At 42.7% G+C, this 19,182-nt stretch overlaps 1 protein-coding gene across 2 annotated transcripts in view; it reads right to left on the minus strand.

The window, feature by feature from the left end:
- The window catches only part of DZIP1 (DAZ interacting zinc finger protein 1), an 82,007-nt gene that overhangs the window by 17,642 nt on the left and 45,183 nt on the right, over positions 1-19,182 (minus strand). For both annotated transcript variants that reach the window (XM_025200362.1, XM_025200363.1), the window contains exons 11-15: positions 9,375-9,520; positions 4,040-4,238; positions 3,542-3,671; positions 3,258-3,311; positions 2,157-2,359 (exon numbers count right to left, since the gene is read on the minus strand). In XM_025200362.1, the coding sequence (XP_025056147.1) occupies positions 2,157-2,359; positions 3,258-3,311; positions 3,542-3,671; positions 4,040-4,238; positions 9,375-9,520 (732 nt within the window). The remainder of the gene's footprint in view (positions 1-2,156; positions 2,360-3,257; positions 3,312-3,541; positions 3,672-4,039; positions 4,239-9,374; positions 9,521-19,182) is intronic.

The following is a 19,182-nucleotide window of genomic DNA, read 5'->3' on the forward strand; positions in this document are numbered from 1 at the left end:
ACCAACACTCTGCCTTGGGCAGCAGAGAAAACTGGGCTCAAATGACCCCAGCTAGGTAATCATCAAGCCTCCTCCTAAAGACCCCCAAGGTAGGAGCCAGCACTACTTCCCTTGGAAGTTGGTTCCAGATCCTAGCCACCCTGACTGTGAAGTAGTGCTTGGCAGTGCTACGCTGGCTAGCACTACGGGCAAAAGGGACTTGGTGGTCATGAATGACCGCAAGATAAACATGACCTTCAATGTGATGCTGCGGCTAGTAAAGCAAGCAAAACGTTGGTGTGCATCCATAGATGTTTCTCAAGCAAATCCCAGGACGTCATTCTCCCATTGTACTCGGCCTTGGTGAGGCCGCAGCTGGAGTACTGCGTCCAGTTTTGGGCTCCGCAATTCAAAAAGGATGTGGGGAAGCTTGAAAGAGCCCAGAGAAGAGCCACGCGCATTATCAGAGGTCAGGAAAACAGACCTTATGAAGAGAGGCTGAGAGCCATGGGACTCTTCAGCCTGGAAATGCGCAGGCTCAGGGGTGATCTGGTGGCCACCTATAAGTTTATCAGTGGTGTCCACCAGGATCTGGGGGAACGATTGTTCACCAGAGCGCCCCAAGGGATGACAAGGTTGAATGGTCACAAATTCCTCCATGACCGTTTCAGGCTGGACATAAGGAAGAACTTCTTTACTGTCCAAGCCCCCAAGGTCTGGAATAGACTGCCGCCGGAGGTGGTTCAAGCACCTACTTTGAACACCTTTAAGACACATTTGGATGTTTATCTTGCTGGGATCCTATGACCCCTGCTGACTTCCTGCCCCTGGGGCAGACGACCTCAGAAGATCATTGAGTCCAGCCCCTTCCAGCCCTAATGTCTATGAAATCTATGAAATCTACTAGGTCCCTTCTAACTCTAGAAATCTATGAAATCTATGAAATATTGCAGATGCAAAAGTAGTATCAGAGGTCTGTTCTATTCTTTGTAGCTGACCTTAGAGAAAAACTAAAATAAAAAAAGCGTGAAAACATGCTTTTGTCAGTATGACTGTGAAGAATAAAAGTAGCAAAGTTTGGTTCGTAAGCCAAACTTCTGGACAGAATCATTCATTTATGTTTTGACTGTAGGATACAGATCATAGCTCAAATGTGGACAAGAGTAAATTTAATTTTATCCTTGACCCTGCAAACACTTGTTCATAAAGTTTGGAATTTGTATTAGTAGAATTGTTTTTCATGTAGGTTGTCAAGCACCTTACAGTATGGTTGAAACTTCAAAAATATCTGAATATTAAAAGGGAAAATCTTCATGAGAATGTTCCCATATTTTTCCACCACCTATATATTTAGGTAGCTGCAGAGCTTAGACTAGAGCCTAGGACATTCTGAACTACTTGAAGCAGCAATTCTGGTTCAGCTGAGTGTACTTCTATGTGCCCACCACTTTTGACAATAAGGGTATTTAGGTGCCTAAATAAGAACCTAACTTCAAACATGTATTTCTGAAAATTGTAAACCAATTGCCAAAATGGAAAACCCCATCAACAACCAATCATGTAACTCAGTAAACTTTATTCATTCACTGTTGTACCTGTTGGTTTGTATCCCCAGTTCTTTGTTCATTTCTGACTTTCAAAATGCAATCTCTCCAAGGCAGAGATTATCTCTATCTGAGAATGAGATTCTACAAAACAGTAGGTAGTGTCAAATGCCAATGATTCTCAACCAAGATGCCATGGCATCCTGGTGTGGCACGAGATCCTTTTAAGCATGCTAGGGGGTGCTGTGCAATACTGGCACTGTTAGGTATGCAAACACCTATACATGATTTACAATGTAAGCCCAGAGCCTATGAATGTCAAAAACATCCTGACCTGGTGTGGTCTGAGTTCTTTGCAACAAAACAATTGATCTATAATTTTCTGTAGCCAAAAACTGAATGGAAGCTAAGAGCTGGTATTTACTACAGGTTACCTTGAGTCTAATGAGAAGGACTTGAATCTGAAAAGGTTGAGAACCACTGGTTTAATGTGATTTGGGGCATATGTCTACCACATAGTTCAGCTTTGAAGCATTTTTAACACATTGATGTTATCATCTATGAGGTGTTTTTTTTAAATTAAAACATTATCCAAAAATATTACTTGGATATATAAAAATAATGAAAAAAAACCTTTGGAGGGTTTTAAAGGCATTTTAATCTCCTCCTCCTCCTTTTCACTGTCTTCTATCCAGTCTATAGCACTTTTGTCTGTGGTCATGCCATAGTTAGATACACTGCTGCTGGACGGTTTTATCTGTAAAAGTTCTGGTGATATGTAAGACTGCTTAATATCATCATCATCCACTTCATCCTCTGAACTGAATGGAGGTGTTCTAAAACAAAAAAAAACAACAGATGGGTTATTTAAGAACTTTGAAATCTTGAGCTTTCTGGGTTTTCCCTAGGAAATGTATGTATGTTTTCCATTTGAAAATAATGGTGTATCATATCACCTCAAAATACACAAACAATATATTAAAGAAACTTCAAGTAACTAATAAACTGACATCTTAAATTAACTCTCTTATACCCTCTACCTATATAACAAAAGCCAAATCATAATCAGCTGCCCAGATCAACAGGTATAAGCTTTTGTGAATCAGGAGGGAAAGCAAGAGTCCAGAATCAAGACACCCTAACAAAAAAATTCTGCTACTTAAAAAAAAAAAAAAAAAAATCTAGGGACTAGCTGCAGAAGTTTCCCAATCTATCCCACCTGTTCAGCTGGTGACAATGAAAAAGACTTTTCTAATATAACCAGTACCCAAGTATTATGATTTTACAAACAACACTAATATCCTGCCGCTCAGGAAAAAAATCAACAGATAGTACAATTTATAGAATATGGGTGTAATATGTTGCACATGACTAACATGAAATATTGTGTTTAATTCTGTGCATATTTATATAGCAGTAAAGTCTTGAAAAATAAAGATTTTAACAAGGCAAGAGAAAATCTTGAACAGGCTAAAAATACCTTATATTTATGTCCCTGTCACTAAAGCCTAAGTACTATAGATATACCAGATCAAGTGAGAATGTTGGATTAGCAATTATGACAACAAACTCAGAAAGAAATGTATTTTAGAATAAATTATAAAAATATGGTTCATAAAATGCTTGTGATTTTAGCTTAATAATAGGTTTTCACATCCTAGATCTATCAGCATCTAAGTAAGCTCAGATCACTAAAAAATATTATCTTCAAAACCAGAATTGAGCAAAACTTACGCAATGCTAGATGTTCTTCTGGAAACTCCATCTCTAAAAACATGCTTCCTGGGTCTGTAAGAAATAAAACAAGTTACTTAACTTCCATTGTCCACTATATATGCAGTGAAAACTGTCTTCCTTTATATATAGGAATGGGCATTCTGTGATGATTCCTATTAACATTAGTCAGAAATAGGCATATCAGCTCTCTTGTACATGAAAAGAACAAACTTGTAACATTTTTAGGACAATAATATTTGAGTTATCTGTGGCATGAGTGCTAAGAAAATGCTAAATCTTACTTTGGTGTAGATGTGTTTTCAGCAACAGACATTTTTTGTCCAGCTGGGCGTACAGTTTTAGAAGTCCATTTTACAGGTTTTTCTAACGATGTTGATAAGGTAGTTCCTAATTGAATCAACATCTGTTTATCTACAAAATAAAATATCAAATCTCAACATTAGAAGGTCATTGTTGGTGAGGAACCTTAAGTGGAATACACCTAAGGAAAAGATGAAAAAATTAAATTTCTCTGAAAACCAGCCATGAATTTTGCCCAGTTTTAGAAAATATTTCTGAAAATAAATGAAAAGTATAGAACTGTTTAAACAATGTCATTTAGTAGGCAGCAAAAATACAGCATGAAAGATCTGCATAAAAAGATTACAAAGGTAGCCATAAATAACTATACACATAGACCCTTTACTTTGAGAACGAAATATATGCACTAGAATAATATTGGGTTTCAAAAACAAGTACAAAAACAAAATCCTGAAACCAGTAAAATAAAATTATCTAACCTTCTGAAGAACGATGGGGGATGGAAACAAGTCTACTACAAGATGATGATGATCTCTCTTCAATTCTGAAGCTGATCTGACGTTCAAGGCTTTCCCGGATTAGTTGCATGTCAGGCATCCGTTTCTCTTTCTCTTCTCTAGCAGATTCAATAGCAAGTAAAATTCTATTTAAATGGTCACTTGGGATACCACGAACACCCTGCAGAAAATAACACATTGCTGTTTCATGTACGTCATGTTTAATATAAATATACTTAAGCCTGTCTTGATCAACAGAGGCAGCGAGCTGGGGGAAGGACTTAATGTAGACTGGGCAGCCAAAATGGCATGAGTTCCAGGGGTTGGGGAGTAGTGCTGGACCATGCCCAAGGGAGGAGGAGATATCCAGGTGAGATGCTGCACACAAAGCCCACAGCAGGTGGAGGGACTCTTGGAAGGAAGAAGTAACCCCAAAATGGAACCTGCACGAAAAATGAACTAGGAAGTGGTCCAGTGAGTTGTGGGTGGTATGGGAGCTATTAGCTCTGTTAAAGCTACTCTATTAGCAGTTCTATACCCTGGACAGTGGAGCTGGTTGGGCCTGGGTCTCCCTACCTTAGCCACTCCTTTGGAGAAAGGGAGAAATATTAAGGGCACAGTAAAAGATATGCACAGGCCTACTGGGAATACAGTATGCCAAGAGGAAAACAATACATGAAGGGGGCCACAGAGTGCATCTGCACCCAATGACCCTCTAGAACAGGAAAAATGAAAGCGGTGGTCTTGCATGCAATCTCAGAGCTGTACAGAGGGTGCCCACAGCAGGCACTCAGTAACACACAGGAACATTCATGCTCTTTCCTCATGAAGATGCTCAGTGCCTTCCAAACAGGGCATCTCTGGCAGTGGTCCCTGAAGAACTGTTGGGGCTCCTCCTCGTCTTCCTGTTCGAATGGCTATGTCAGTCCCTCTGCCTCTCCTGTGCAAGTGCTGCCCACCTCACCCTTCTTGTTACAGATGTTGCATACAGCACAGCAGGCAACCACAATTTTGGGCAGGTAATTCTCTCTCTAGTCAGGGGCGGGCAGTTATTTTGGGCGGAGGGCTGCTTACTGAGTTTTTGCAAGCTGTTGAGGGCCACATGGGTATCCCTGCCCCCTGGTAGACATCTTGGTAAGTCCTGTGCCTTTACCTTTGACCTTTGCCACCAGAAGTCCCGCCCCCTGCCTCCAGAAGTATAGCAAGAGGTTTTGCCATCTCAGAACCAGAAAAGCACCAAATCATATTCTAAAATGTGAAGATCTACAACATTAATTAATTTATTTCAAAAATATTTTTGTCCTGGTTTACATGTGTTTGTGTAATGTGCATAGAGGCGACTGTATATAATAGCTTAAAAAGAAGTCTCATTCTTGTATATTGTGGGGGGTGGGGAGCATGGGTATATGTGGGGTGTGGGTCTGCATGTATGGCAGTGCAAGGTGGGGTGTGGGTGCATGTGTATGGTGGGGTGTGCATGTGGGACTCGCCCTACAAACATACACCCACTGTCCCTGCCTGCACACACACACTACCCCTGCCTACACTCTCTCTTTGTCCCTCTGCCTGTGTGCCAACGTCCCCCCTGTACCAGCAGGGACCTGTGCTGCCTGGTCCAGCCATGCAGCCAGGAGCCACATGGTCCTGGAGCAGGGCAGAGGCAGGAAGCAGAAAAATGGCTGAGGGTGGGGCAGGGCTGGGCTCCTGCCTCCTACTGCAGGCTCCCCCTGGGTCCTACTCCCCCTGGCTCCTGTCATCTTTGACAGGCAGCCAGGAGCACATAAATATTTTTCTAAATTTTTTAGGGGTCCAGTGGGCTGGATGAAATGGTCTGGCAACCGAATCTGGCCTGCGGGCCATATTTTGCCCGCCCCTGCTCTAGTCTGACACCAGGCACCCCCTGGCCTTTAGCTCTCCAAAGTGGTTGCAACTTCCACATAGTTATTGCCAGCAGCTTGTCCCCTGACAAAGGAAACCTGGGATTAGCTCTGCACAGATTTCTAAGACACTGGTCTTCTACATTCTGATGTACTCTTGCTGCTGCTCATCATTTCATGGGTCTAGCACAATCCTCTCCCTACCAGTCTCCTTTTTTTCCTGCATCAAGGGAGAGGAGATTGACATCATATATCTTGACTTCAAAAAAGCCTTCAGTCTGGTATCCCATGATCACCTCTTGGCAAAACTGACCAACTGCAGCCTCGGGTCCACCACAATCCATTGGCTGGGGAACTGGCTCCATGGTCAGACCCACAGGGTGGTGGTTGACGGAAGTCAATCATCATGGTGCCCTGTGACCAGTGGGGTCCCACAAGGCTCTGGCCTTGGACCTATATCGTTCAACATCTTCATTAATGGAGTCATTAATGACCATTAATGAGTCATCATGGTCATTCTGACCTTGGAGTCAGAAACGGACTGGCCAAATTCACCAATGGTACCAAAATCTGGTGTAAAACATCCACACCTGAGGACAGGAGGGTGATCCAGGCTGACCTTGACAGGCTCCAGAAATGGGTGGACAATAACCTGATGGTGTTTAACACTGAAAAAGGCAAGGTCCTCCACCTTGGGAGCAAAACCCTGCAGCATCCTTATAGGCTCGGCAGCGCTACGCTGGTTAGCACTACGGATGAAAGGGACTTGGGGGTCATGATTGACCACAAGATGAATATGAGCTTTCAATGTGATGCTGCAGCCAGTAAAGCAAGCAAAACGCTGGCTTGCATCCATAGATGCTCCTCCAGCAAATCCCAGGACGTCATTCTCCCGTTGTACTCGGCCTTGGTGAGGCCGCGGCTGGAGTACTGCATCCAGTTTTGGGCTCCTCAATTCAAAAAGGATGTGGAGAAGCTTGAGAGAGTCCAGAGAAGAGCCACATGCATGATCAGAGGTCAGGAAAACAGACCTTACAATGACAGGCTGAGAGCTATGGGACTCTTTAGCCTGGAAAAGCACAGGCTCAGGGACAATCTGATGGCCACCTATAAGTTTATCGGGGTGTTCACCAGGATCTGGGGGAACGACTGATCACCAGAGTGCCCTAAGGGATAACAAGGTCGAATGGTTATAAACTTCAGCAAGACCGTTTCAGGCTGGACATAAGAAAGAATTTCTTCACTGTCTAAGCCCCCAAGGTCTGGAGTAGCCTGCCACTGGAGATGGTACATGCACCTACATTGAATGCCTTCAAGAGAAATATAGATGCTCATCTTGCTGGGATCCTATGACCCCAGCTGACTTCCTGTCCCTTGGGCAGGGGGCTGGACTCGATCTTCAGAGGTCCTTCCAGCCCTAATGTCTATGAAATCTATGAAATCTAAAACCTGCAGCCGAGACTGGAGATAGTCCCAGAGCAAGTCATCCTTGTTCATCATCCATCTTATCTTCTGGCAGGTCTGCACAGCAGGTTAAAAAAAGGTCTACAGAGTGCTATATAACAGAACTGTCCAGTTCAACCCTTTGACAATACGTCTGCTGTAGCAAAATGTGCATCTACTTATTGCTGCAGCTGAGGACTCCACAAAATGCAGGCTTAGAACGGGAAGCCAGATACGTCATTATAATCTGGCATAACCGATTTGTAATAGCTTAAGGAGACCACAACAAGGAATGTTGATGCTGCTGCCCTTACAGATTGAAAGCGGTGTTGTCTTGCTCTCAGAAAGAGGTGCCAGGTAAATCCTAGGACTTTCTCCACTGCTGTCACGCAGAAGCCAGGCACCTTTCTTGAAGTGTCCCACACAGTGCTGAAGCAGGTACTTTATAATACACTGGGGGAGGCAGCGTTACAAAGGTCCCTCAAGCTATTGACAGACATTCAATTCATTTAAAGGTGTGATGGGATATGAGCTGCAATTCCAACAATCAAGCCCCCTGTAATACTACAGGTGCATGGCAGTAGGTGCGATTGGGGGATCAGGAATCAGATCCCAATTGCGCCCTATTACTATTGCAGAGGGAGCCCGTGATCATGATTGTCGGCCCCCCGTGAACTGGTAAGTAGCAAGCCAGGTACCCGGTGCAGCTGTGGCTAGAGCACAAGTCAACTTATCGGCTTTCCCAGCCATGGGAGTGGATGGGAGCCCTTCACATCAGTGCACTCCTGTAGCTGGGAATGCCAATCAGCTGACTTGAGCTTCCAGCCTCAAAAGCACACTAGAGCAAAGGGCTACAATGCACTCCCATGGCTGCGAATATTGATCAGCTGACTAGCGTGCCAATCGTGACTAGAGAATATTGATCAGCTGACTGCTACTTGTTGGTGCATGGGGAGCTCAGGATGCTGATCCTGAGCTTCCCTTGCACCGGTAATACAGCAGGCTGGCTTTTGCTGCCAGCCACAGAAGCGTACCAGAGTCTTGAAGGGCTCCAATGTGCTCCTGTGGCTGGAAGCGCCAATCAGCTGACTGGCACTACTAGCCAAGGGAGCGCAGAGAAATCCTTCAAGGCTCTGGTGTGCTCCCGAGGCTGGCAGCAATGATCAGCTGACTGGTGTTCCCAGCCTCAGGAGCATACTGGGGTCTTGCTGGGCTCTGGTGTACCCCAAGGCAGAGGGTGACAATCAGCCCACTGATGCTCCCAGCTCTGACAGTGCACAGGAATGCTTCAAGACCCCAGTGAGATGGGAAACAACCACAAAGTTAGTACACATTCTGTTTTATCACGCCGTTAACTGCATGAACATGTGGCTGGGTTGCTACTTAAAATGTGATTAACTGGTTAATCATGTCTTAAGTGTAATGTCGGCCAGGGGCCTGATACCAACTGCTTCTGCTACTAGTACAAGTTGTGGCACACACCCATTTGCAGCAACAAACATAGCTTGCCTCCTTGAACGCAGTAGTTATAATGAGACTTTTTCCTGGTTTGTGCTGGGAGCTTTGCCTCTCCCAGCTTATAACATTATAATGTACATCCATGGCCTTAAACTATTAATCCATACTTATTGATTCTGATTTTGCTGTACCTTAGGGGGGAAAAGGTTGTGGGAAGCAGTACTGAGGAAAGATGGATGAAGGCATATATTAAAAGGGTATCAGAAACTCACTATATTTTTCATACAGGAACTACTGAAAACTCTCACCTTGGGAATTAGAGAATTAGTTAGTGGGAATCAGAGATAAAATCCTAAGGCCTGGGGGAGTTTCAGCAATCCCCTTAAGCAAGCTTCTCTAGCTTATAATGACAGTGGACTTCTACTTAGAAAGGTTAGTAGGATACAGTAACTTTGAGAGCTGTGATAGAAACTGAAGGGGAAAGGGAAAAAAGGTGGGAGAAAGGACTATTTCCCTCTATTAATTTAAAAGCACCTTACCATTTTAATTCCCAAGGATTCCAACTTTTCCTCCAGGGCCTGCTCCAAAACAGCTCGTAATTCTTTAGTTAATGAAGGATGCGTTTTCAAAGCGCTTATTAAATGCTGGTTACTTCTGCCTATTTTGTGATCGCCTTTCTCTATTTCTGAAATAAGATAAGAAAATCGCATTGAAAAAATGTTTAAAATGCATAGTACATGGGACACATACTACAGTTAAATTAAGCATGCAATTCTTTATAACAGCATACACGTCAATTTTTTTTTAGTTGGATTGTATTTGTTCAGTCTTGCTCTTTTCTTAAAAATGTCTAGCACTACCTTACGATAATTAGAGCACTCAGAATCCATCATTTAAATAACCTCCAAATAGTCACTTGCCTTGAGTGTCAATGCTTTTTTCATGCTACAACAACAAAAAGTTATATGCATAAATATGGAATTATGGAGGGAACTGTGCGCCCTTCTGGGAAAGGAAAATGATCTATGATAACTAATTTAGCATGGAACAACACAGCTGGACTCTGGCTCATGTCTCCTAATTAGATATATGACAAGCAAGTGACTTTCCTCCTCCTCTTAAAATGTGTTCCAAAATAATGACATAGTTTCTGCTTTACTAGGGTCTACAGGATGTAGATTCCTTCTGTGAGAGTAGAGAGTGTCACACATGCATAAAACAGAGATGGTAGCATCAATTCTATTTCTTGTTTTATACATCTGTAATATCATCAACGCTTATACGATAATACTAAATCCTTAATAGGTAAGTAAAAAGGTAAAAGATAAATTAGGCTTGGGTCTTACATGGCACACAAGGGCAGAAGTGGGATAAGATTCTTCACACTTCCTAAACTGTAGACTCTGCCTTAATTCTTACCAAATAATCATGGCCATTATGCCTACCTCTGTTCTCTATTTGCCAGGGCATAGAGTGGGAGTATGTAATACCCCAGAAAGGGATATGGTAAATCCAAACCTCCTTTCTCTGGAAGACCAACAAAGAACTGTACAGCACTAATTCTTGCCAGTGCTCTTTCTGGAGCAGCATCCCCATGTACCATCCATGCTTTGGGCTGTGCTGTTTATATAACGTCTGATTTAGTACTGTCTGGTTTTTAAAATAGATGTGGTCATGATAAGCCTTATTAAAACGCAGTTCAATTCAGCTTTAATGTTTTCTGTGCTTACTGACTTCTGATACAGTCACAAGCAAACGCCTCTGCTTTTACAGTTAGTATGTGACAATGCAGTAATGCTTTGTTAGTGCTATAGAGAATAATTTAACTGGAGCAGTTAACATTCAGGGCTTCACCTGGATGTGGGCAGGATTTAACTGGAGTAGTCAGTGTTCATGGCTTCACCTGGATGTATTTGAGGAAGCAAAAACAACCATAGAGGACTAAGCCTTCTTTTAAAATAGGGCTTAGTTAGGAGACAGCCCAAGACAGAGAAGTAGTTCAGGAAGGAGGAGAGACAGCCCTCTGGGACTGGCTTTGAGAAATGGGGACAAGATGCAAGAGGTAGTATTGGGGGTTGCTGCTCTGCTAGAAAAAAGGAACTTAGACTTGTGTCCAGGTGGGACAAGAAATGTAAGCCTCAGGTTGGCAGATGATGGATTAGTTGAGTTTTGAGATTACTACTAAGGAAACCTGGGAGAAGATCCCTTTCATGACTTCGAAAGAAAAGAGGATCTTAAAAACAGTCCTTATGTAGTACTAAGAAAGTGCTGGGCAGGACAGTATCTGTTTGGGTCTTTATTTGGGTTTTGAAATTTTATAGGCAGCTAGTACTTTGTAACTGCCCAATATGAGAACCCTTAAAGGAGCCTGACTTTTAGGAGGCTAGGACTAAACACTTTTGAAAGTCCAGTGCCTTTAAGATGCCAGGCTTGACCACAACAAAAAAAAAAAATCAATGCATTTAATACTATTGTATTAAGCCCAAACTCAGAATTAACCAATGTCAAAACCAAAACAGAAAATTAATTTTTAAGAGCTACAATGTGATAGAGCAACATATCCTATACATACCTTACTGTTTTAATTTTGCATCTCTTTTTATAATCCAATTAATATTTCTCTGTCTGATTTTCAATTTCTTGTTTCTCTATTCTTAACAATATTTGTAATTTGCATAGAATTTTATTTTATGTCAGAAAGTAAGCAGATTTCCTAAACCATTAAAATAGTCTTTTAGGTGCACTGCATAGTTTGGGGAATGGGAAACCTCTGTAAATGGGGAGGAAAAAAATTAGATTCTCATTTAAACCTATTGTCTGCTTCCTTTTCAGCTCTTTTCCTCAATGTAGCCTCATTGCCACTGAGTTACTGGCTTCAGCAACTTCCAGAGAGATACAGAAAAATGACTGAACATCCATCTATAGATATAATATCTATCTATCTATATAGACCTATCTATCTATAGATAGGTGTATATATATATGAGAGAGAGAGAGAGAGAGAGAGAGAGAGAGAGATTATATTATATTAATATATTATATAATATATATATTATATCTTTCTAAATATAGATAGATAGATAGATAGATAGATAATTATAATATAATATAATATAATATAATATATAAAACTTCCAGACTTATCCTAATTAAAAAAATAGGAATAGCATTTAAACCAGCTTTTCTCTAGTAGAGAACATGATTAGACTTTAAATGGGAGGAAGATCCCATTCTGCCTACCACTGAGTTAAAGCAGGAGTCAACAACCTACAACCCACAGGCTAAGCCACTGGAGCTGGCCTGGCCCAGAACCGAGAGATTTGGGGAGTGTTTGGCAGTGAAGGACCTTGGCAGTTTGAGAGCAGATACCTGCACCGTTGCTAGGAAAATTGCCAGTAGCTGGTTCTTTGTGCTGGCTGTATCAGACCCAAGCAGGTTCATTTCAGTCTGCTGGCTGAAGCGGCTGTTGACTGCTGAATTAAAGCCTCTAGCACTGGCCATGGTGCTGGACTACATGGACCTTGGGTTTCATCCAGTATTTCAATTCCAATGTTTTCTCAAAAAGATGTCTTCAGACCCAGAAACATTTATACTCTCCCTTACAACAGTTTGTGATGGATAATAAATATTCTGGCCTGCTTATACAGTGCAGTCTTTATTTCTATTTTGCACTACACAGTGGATCTTTGGGTACACTAGAGGAATGAAGATAAACTATAAAGGCAGAAGATGACAAACAGAAGCATTGATAGAACTAGAGTAGAAATGCAAGAAATCTATATTACAGATAGATTGGGACAGCTGATTCTTCCTTGGGAAGATTTCTTTTACTCAAATACTCTGCAGAACTATTAAGATTTTAAAATGGTATCGGCATCTCTCCCCTTAGGGTTTAAACTGACTTTGTATGAAGGTCAGAAAGGACTTTTACTTCAATATATAATTCTGCACAGCCATCTATGCAATAGATGTAGGACAGCAGGTATTGCCACTAGCTGATATATTGGATACTACTCACCGTCACATGGGCGGGATATCATAATAGGTGATTTAATTATCTTTGTTGTGGTGTGGTGTCTCTGTACATCCAAATTCGGAGTTGCTCAGCCTTGGGCTAAATTAGGGATAGCCCAAGTTTACACTACTTGCAAAATATTTCTTAGATATTGTAAGAGAAAATTAGGTGCTTCAGAGCTCTGCTCCATCATAAACCTGCTCCATACTCCATCCCCTAATGCTAAGAGTTGGAAAAGCATTAAGTATTAGTGGCAATGGTGCCAACCTCCCCCAGTTTAAACCTGTGGAGAGTTCCACCAAACAAGGGTGTTCTCCATTAACCATCATGGACCCTTTAAGTTTACTCAGAAAAAAAATGTCCTTAGCAAACCAAAGAATCTAACCATATGCTTTTATGTTAACTAATCAGATACTCTGTTTCTCTGGTTAGCTACTATTACTGTTTTACAGACATAAAAATAGGCCTCATCTAATATATTCATAAGTAACATCAGGGCTATCCAACTTCTGAAGGGCTAAGGGCTGCATGCAATGTGGGCCATGGGTCCCTTGTGCAAGCAGGCCACCCTAGACCCTCCTGCCAAATGGGTTGTAGGTTCTCTGCCCCCAGGGACAGAAGCAGGAAGCAGATGCTGAAGGAGGGAACAGAAGCCTGAAGATCCTGGTTGCAACAGTGGGAATGATGGGAGGGGGTTTGCACCTGGGTTGGAACCCATGGATCATGAGTTAACGGCTTGTGGGCTGCATGCAGCCTGTAAGTCACCAGTTGGACACTGCTAGGTAAAATAAAGACATCCAAATAAATAGGGGGATAGGTTGCAACTGTGTTGGTTTAAGGACACAGGCAGACAAGGTTCTTTGCGTAAATAGATCACTTTATTGAATAGGCCTAAGAAGTTGCCTTGCATCATATTTTTAGATCTCCATTAGAATATACTGTTCATAATATTTTACAGGCACCAACAAGAAACCAGACATTCATACATAAAAGAGACCAACGTGGGCAAGTTACACAAAGCATGCTCAATCCTACTGAAGAAGACTCTAGGGGTATGGACAGGCACTCATTAGAAGTGCTAAGCAATTCCAGGAAATTTGTAGTGCTATGAAAATGTGGCATGAAATGTGTATATAGCCATTCAAGTCCATGGCCTTCAAGCTTTTGCCAGAGCATGGCAAGGACCTGTATTGGCAGTACTCCATCACAGGGTAGGGGGCTGTATGCAATGATTTCTTGAGCTGCAGAAATATTTGTCCAGTGTTTTACCCCGGCTCCACCTTCAGAGCCCTGAAGGCCCGACCCTTGTGTGCCCAGAACTCTGGAGGTTTGTTCCTGCCCCTTGGAAGTCACCCAAATATAGCAATGGAAGTTTCATGCCCATCAGAGGGGGGACAAAATACTTGGAACATAGAAAAGATGTGGGCCACTGCCTGAAAGACACCCCTTTGGGGTGGGGGACTCTAATCAAGCAGCCCAGCTTGGGTTAGCTACCTAGGCTGCTGGCAGCACTGCCTATCAATTTAGTCTCTGCTGTGGAAGTAGGCAGACTTCTAGGCCAGCCAACAGTTTTGACCCTGGCCTGCTTTGGGGCTTCTGGTCCCTGCACTCCCTGTATTTGGCTCTGTTCCTAGATTCTGGCTTTGGGTTTCCCCACAGATCTATTTCTTGGTTTCCTGACCTTGCTTAGCTCTGTTCTCAGATTTCAACCTGTGGATTATCCTTAGCATCTGATTCCTGGACCCTGACTTTGGCCTGTGTTGTGTACTCAGTCCCTAGATTTCCCTCCAGATCTGGTAATTTGGCTCCTGAACTCTGAGCCAGCACCTGTCTTCCCTCAGAGGCCAAACCATTAGTAAAGACCACCTAAAACCTAGTACTTAAGACTAGGAGTGCAGAGCCACAGTGCACCAGTTCAGTTTCCACTGCCAAAGGCTCATCAATTTCACTCCCAGCTTCAAATGGATTCCCGACACCTACATGCTCTGCAGCTTCGGATCTAGCAGGGTCAACAGATCCCCCATGTGTCATTCTCCTGCTGGCACACAGTCAAATCCCACTATCACTTTGCCAGAGCGCTCATTCAGCTCCTGCGCAGGCTAGTGCTCAGTGCTATGTATGACCATGCAGACATGACTGAGACTTTGGCCATGCGGTCCCTGACTCCCTAACTAGTTCAGAATAGGCAAGTTCACAGTGGGAGAGGCAGTGAGGGATGCATCCCTAGCTATCCAGTGGGTGCTGCCCCCACAATTCACCTGCTTTGTCAACCTGCATGAGTTTGGTGGCAAGGGGAGGGCTCTGACATGGTTCTACTTCAAGAGGGTTGTAGTAGGGACTCCCCTTTGCCCCAGCCAAGGCCTTTGTGAATTACAACAACCACTCACTGCACTAAACATATGTGCACCTCCCATCTGCACTGCCCATGGCACTGTCCCTCACAGGGCTCTGATGCTTTCTCTGCTTCAGAAGAGACAATGAAGAGTCTCCTGTTTGCCCTAGCCATGGCCTTTATGAATTACAGCACCCAGTCACTATGCAAACCACACGTGCACCCCCTATTCTGACACTCCCTCCCCTTTAGGAGAAGCACTGAAGATTCTCCCCTCCACACCAGCCCTGCCATTTACAAAAGCCAATTTTTCTGAAGTACCTGATCAGAAGCTCAACCAACTATGAGGACCTGCTTGGTGTCCTTGTAGAAAATGTCAAAGATGTTGAAGCGACAGGAGCAGGAATTTTTTGCATGGCCAGAGAATTTGGGAGGTGTATCCCTGCTGTGCCTTTTTGGGCAAGAAGTTTATCCTATTCACAAAGGTAGGGCTGAGCAGCAACCTGTAAGTCCAGTTCTGCCTCCCTTGGGCAGTAGAGTATGGGGTGCAAGAAAGACTCCCTGGAGGGATAGGGTGGGCAGGGCAAGGAACAAAGCTTCCTGGGATGCTAGAGGACCAAGGCACACCTTGTTGTGCTACACATAACTGTACAGGTATTCACATGGTGCTGGAAATCACTGCATGGCTAAGAAGTTGCTACTGGCAAGAGCTAACGTTTTGTTGTGCAAGTACCATGTTTTTTTCTGCCTGAATGGCTGTACATTCTCTTTCTGCAGCACTAAAAGGTCATACATCTCACCATAAATGTAATGCCTGTCCATGGCCTAGGTATCAAACAAAGTTTTCAATTTTTATTTCCAAATAAAATAAAATTTAATGACACTACATTTTGGACTGAACCCACCATTACCTTTTTCCTCCTCTGAAAGCTCCTCTATGGGCTCCAGCATATGTATCAAGACTGTCTGCTCTATTAATGAGGAAAAATAGGAATAGCAGACAAACAGGACAGAAGAAAGTCAAGGTCCAGAGTAGAAAAGTTATGCCAAAGAACACATGCTGATGTCATCCTGTTATTTCTCCCACCCACCGCTGCTGCTAACTTACTGCACAAATCCAAAAACCCAAATTCAGGGCAACTATTCATAGTAGCAAGCAGAAGTAGTAAGCAGAAGCACACCTGGTAGCAGAAGGCTGGAGACTACAATAATCACGTAGGTTGCTTACAGACGTGAAAAAAACAAAACAAAACAAAACAAAACAGTGCTTTATCAGAAGAGACAGCACATTAATCTGACCCAGATCTGCAGTGTCTATATAGATCGGGCGCTTCAGCAGGGCTTTTTGGCATTTCTATCTAAGCTGATGATTCAAAGAGCTTAGACAAAAGCACCAAAAAGCCCCACTGAAATGCCTGATCTATACAGATGTTGGGTGAGCTGGGTCCAAATAATGCAATGCCTCTTCTGGGCATGTGTTGCACTTGGTGGGGGCATGATGAGTTTAAAGCGCCCTTTTTTATTTAGTCTTTTTTCAACATCTATAAGCAATATTAATTTCTTTTTGGGCTCAGTTTTCTTTTTCAAGGTAAAATTTTAGAAAATTTAAAATATTGCAAAAAAATTGAAGTGTATTTGCAGTTTGGGATTAAGAGTTTAAAAATTAAATGAAATGGTAGGCTATAGATGATCTCAAAAACTTAAGGTAAACCCCTTAAATAAGCAAAGTTATTAAACTGGAGAATTATCATTTTGGGATGCTATGCACTTATTGTGGGATCATGCTTTATAAATAACTGAGACAGAAGTTAAAACCCAAGACCCAATAAAATTAATGAAAAAAAAATCCTATTTCAGTGCAGTCAGGATTACATTGTCCTTGCTCCAATAAATTTATGAAGTGCCCTCATCATCCCTGCTGAAAATGTAGCTTCTGAAAACCAATTAAATGATTTTCCCAAAGACTGACAAGTTTAATACACATTGTCCTGACTTCATTAGAGTTTTATATGACTAAGACTATGGTGTTTTTTTTTCTTTTCTTACTACATTTTTAAATTATTATATTTTTTGATCAAGAAGGGGATACAAAGACGCTTAGCTAGATGTTTAAAAAAATCTACATTGCATAAACAACATTCTTATTTCAATAAAAAATAAGAACTTCTCTACTGCTTGTTCAGAAACTTCAGTAGGTTAATTACTTTCTCTCCACGCCCACCTCTAAAGGATTGCTCAACCCCTGACTTAATTATTAAGGCAAGTTACCAGACTTAAGATTTGTCTCTTAATTTGGCTCCCATACAATTTAAAATACATTAGAAGCTTTGAGAACGCTTCTTACAAGCTATATCATCAGAGAATGCTAACAGGGTTTACCATTATCATTTATTATAGAGTAATTAAAAGCAAGACTCAGAGACTGACTGACCAGGAGCCTGCCTTGCTGGCTGGAATCAGCCGGAATCTATCACTAAGCCAGTTGCTATGTAACTGCATTTAGTTCATCCCCAACCTGTTTACATGTTCCATCTACTTAAGTGTATTTGGTCATCACACAAAAGAAGTTAAGAAGTTTTCCGATAACAGGAAAATCCCAACACCCAGAATCCAGGATTTAAAATAATCCGATAATGCATCATATTGTCACCTGCTTCTCCCCCTTAAGTATAGTAGAAAAATTAGGAATTAAAGACAATATAATGATAATAGTAGTGGAAACCATATAAGTAACTGTGCCGTTCACAGAAACCTTGTGCATGCATAACTGACAGCTGATATCAACCTGGCTAGGTAGTTGAATGAGCAGTGGGGTAAGACTCAATACCACTAACAATGTCTTTCTAATGGAGTAAGTCATCTCTTGGCCCTTAGCATAAAAATACTTTTCTTTCCCTGAAACAGAATCTAATACAAGAAAGCACAACCCGGTTTACAGCTCAGGCTTCTAACACAGGGCCATCCAAATGCAGGTCTGTGAGGGGTTCACATGAGGCCCTTGAGTTCCCACCCAACCACCAGTGTCCCCATATCTTCACCTGCAGCAGCATCCAGGGTTTTGGGGATCCCCACAGGTTTTGCTGCAGATCCATGCCTTAGCGGGAGGTGCACTGCAGCACAGTATGGCGCAGCTCACAGTGCCAGCAGCCTGAAGTGCCTGTTCAGTGCAATACCACAGGAGAACCCACAGGGAGCTGAAGGTGTGGGTACTGCACCACCCAGGGGAGCATCCACCCACCTGTGCACGGTGCAGTGGGGCGGGAGAGTATCTGCCTGCCTGACTCATAATACAGCAAGGACAGGGGGAGTGCCCACCCACATACGCATGCAACCTAAGAGGCCCATGTCCCCCGTGTGCAACCCCTGCTGATGTGATCTCTTGCAGCATGTGGTTCCTGGCCACTCTGAAGTTGGACAGCCCTGTTCTAACACACAGGGCCCTTCAGGAGCTTTTCCCCTCTGAGTATCTATGGGATGAAGATGGTTTCCTGGGGTGCCCAAGGTTTTCTCTAACTGCTTGATTGGGCCCCTCATCTCCAGGTTTACACACCTTGTTCAACTGTGTGAAATCTAAAGACAGTATTAACCTTCTGAGTGTTGATTCTCCCCTTGTCTCAATATTCTGCTCAACAATTACAAGCGTTTGTCAGAGAAGTAGCTGAGTTAGTTCTTTACCAGCCTTGCTTCCACACACTAATCACAAAAATAGCCTGTTAATGTAAGTACTTGTTGGATCACCTGAAGTTAGGCAAGTACAATTTGAAGCAGACTGAAGCACTATCACTACCCAAAAGCAGTTACCTTTCATGTTACAGCCTGTCAGCTTATCCACATGCTTGTACACGCACTGAAAGAGTAATTCCGGAGCTGCTTATCATAGAATCACAGAAGTAGGGTCGGAAGGGACCTTGTAGATCTTCAAGTCCGACCCCCTGCCTGGGCAGGAGGAAAACTGGGCTCAAATGACCCCAGTCAGGTAGGCATCAAGCCACTTCTTAAA

The sequence above is a fragment of the Alligator sinensis genome, unplaced genomic scaffold (genome assembly GCF_000455745.1).
Source record: "Alligator sinensis unplaced genomic scaffold, ASM45574v1 scaffold740_1, whole genome shotgun sequence".
NCBI classification, from domain to species: domain Eukaryota; kingdom Metazoa; phylum Chordata; order Crocodylia; family Alligatoridae; genus Alligator; species Alligator sinensis.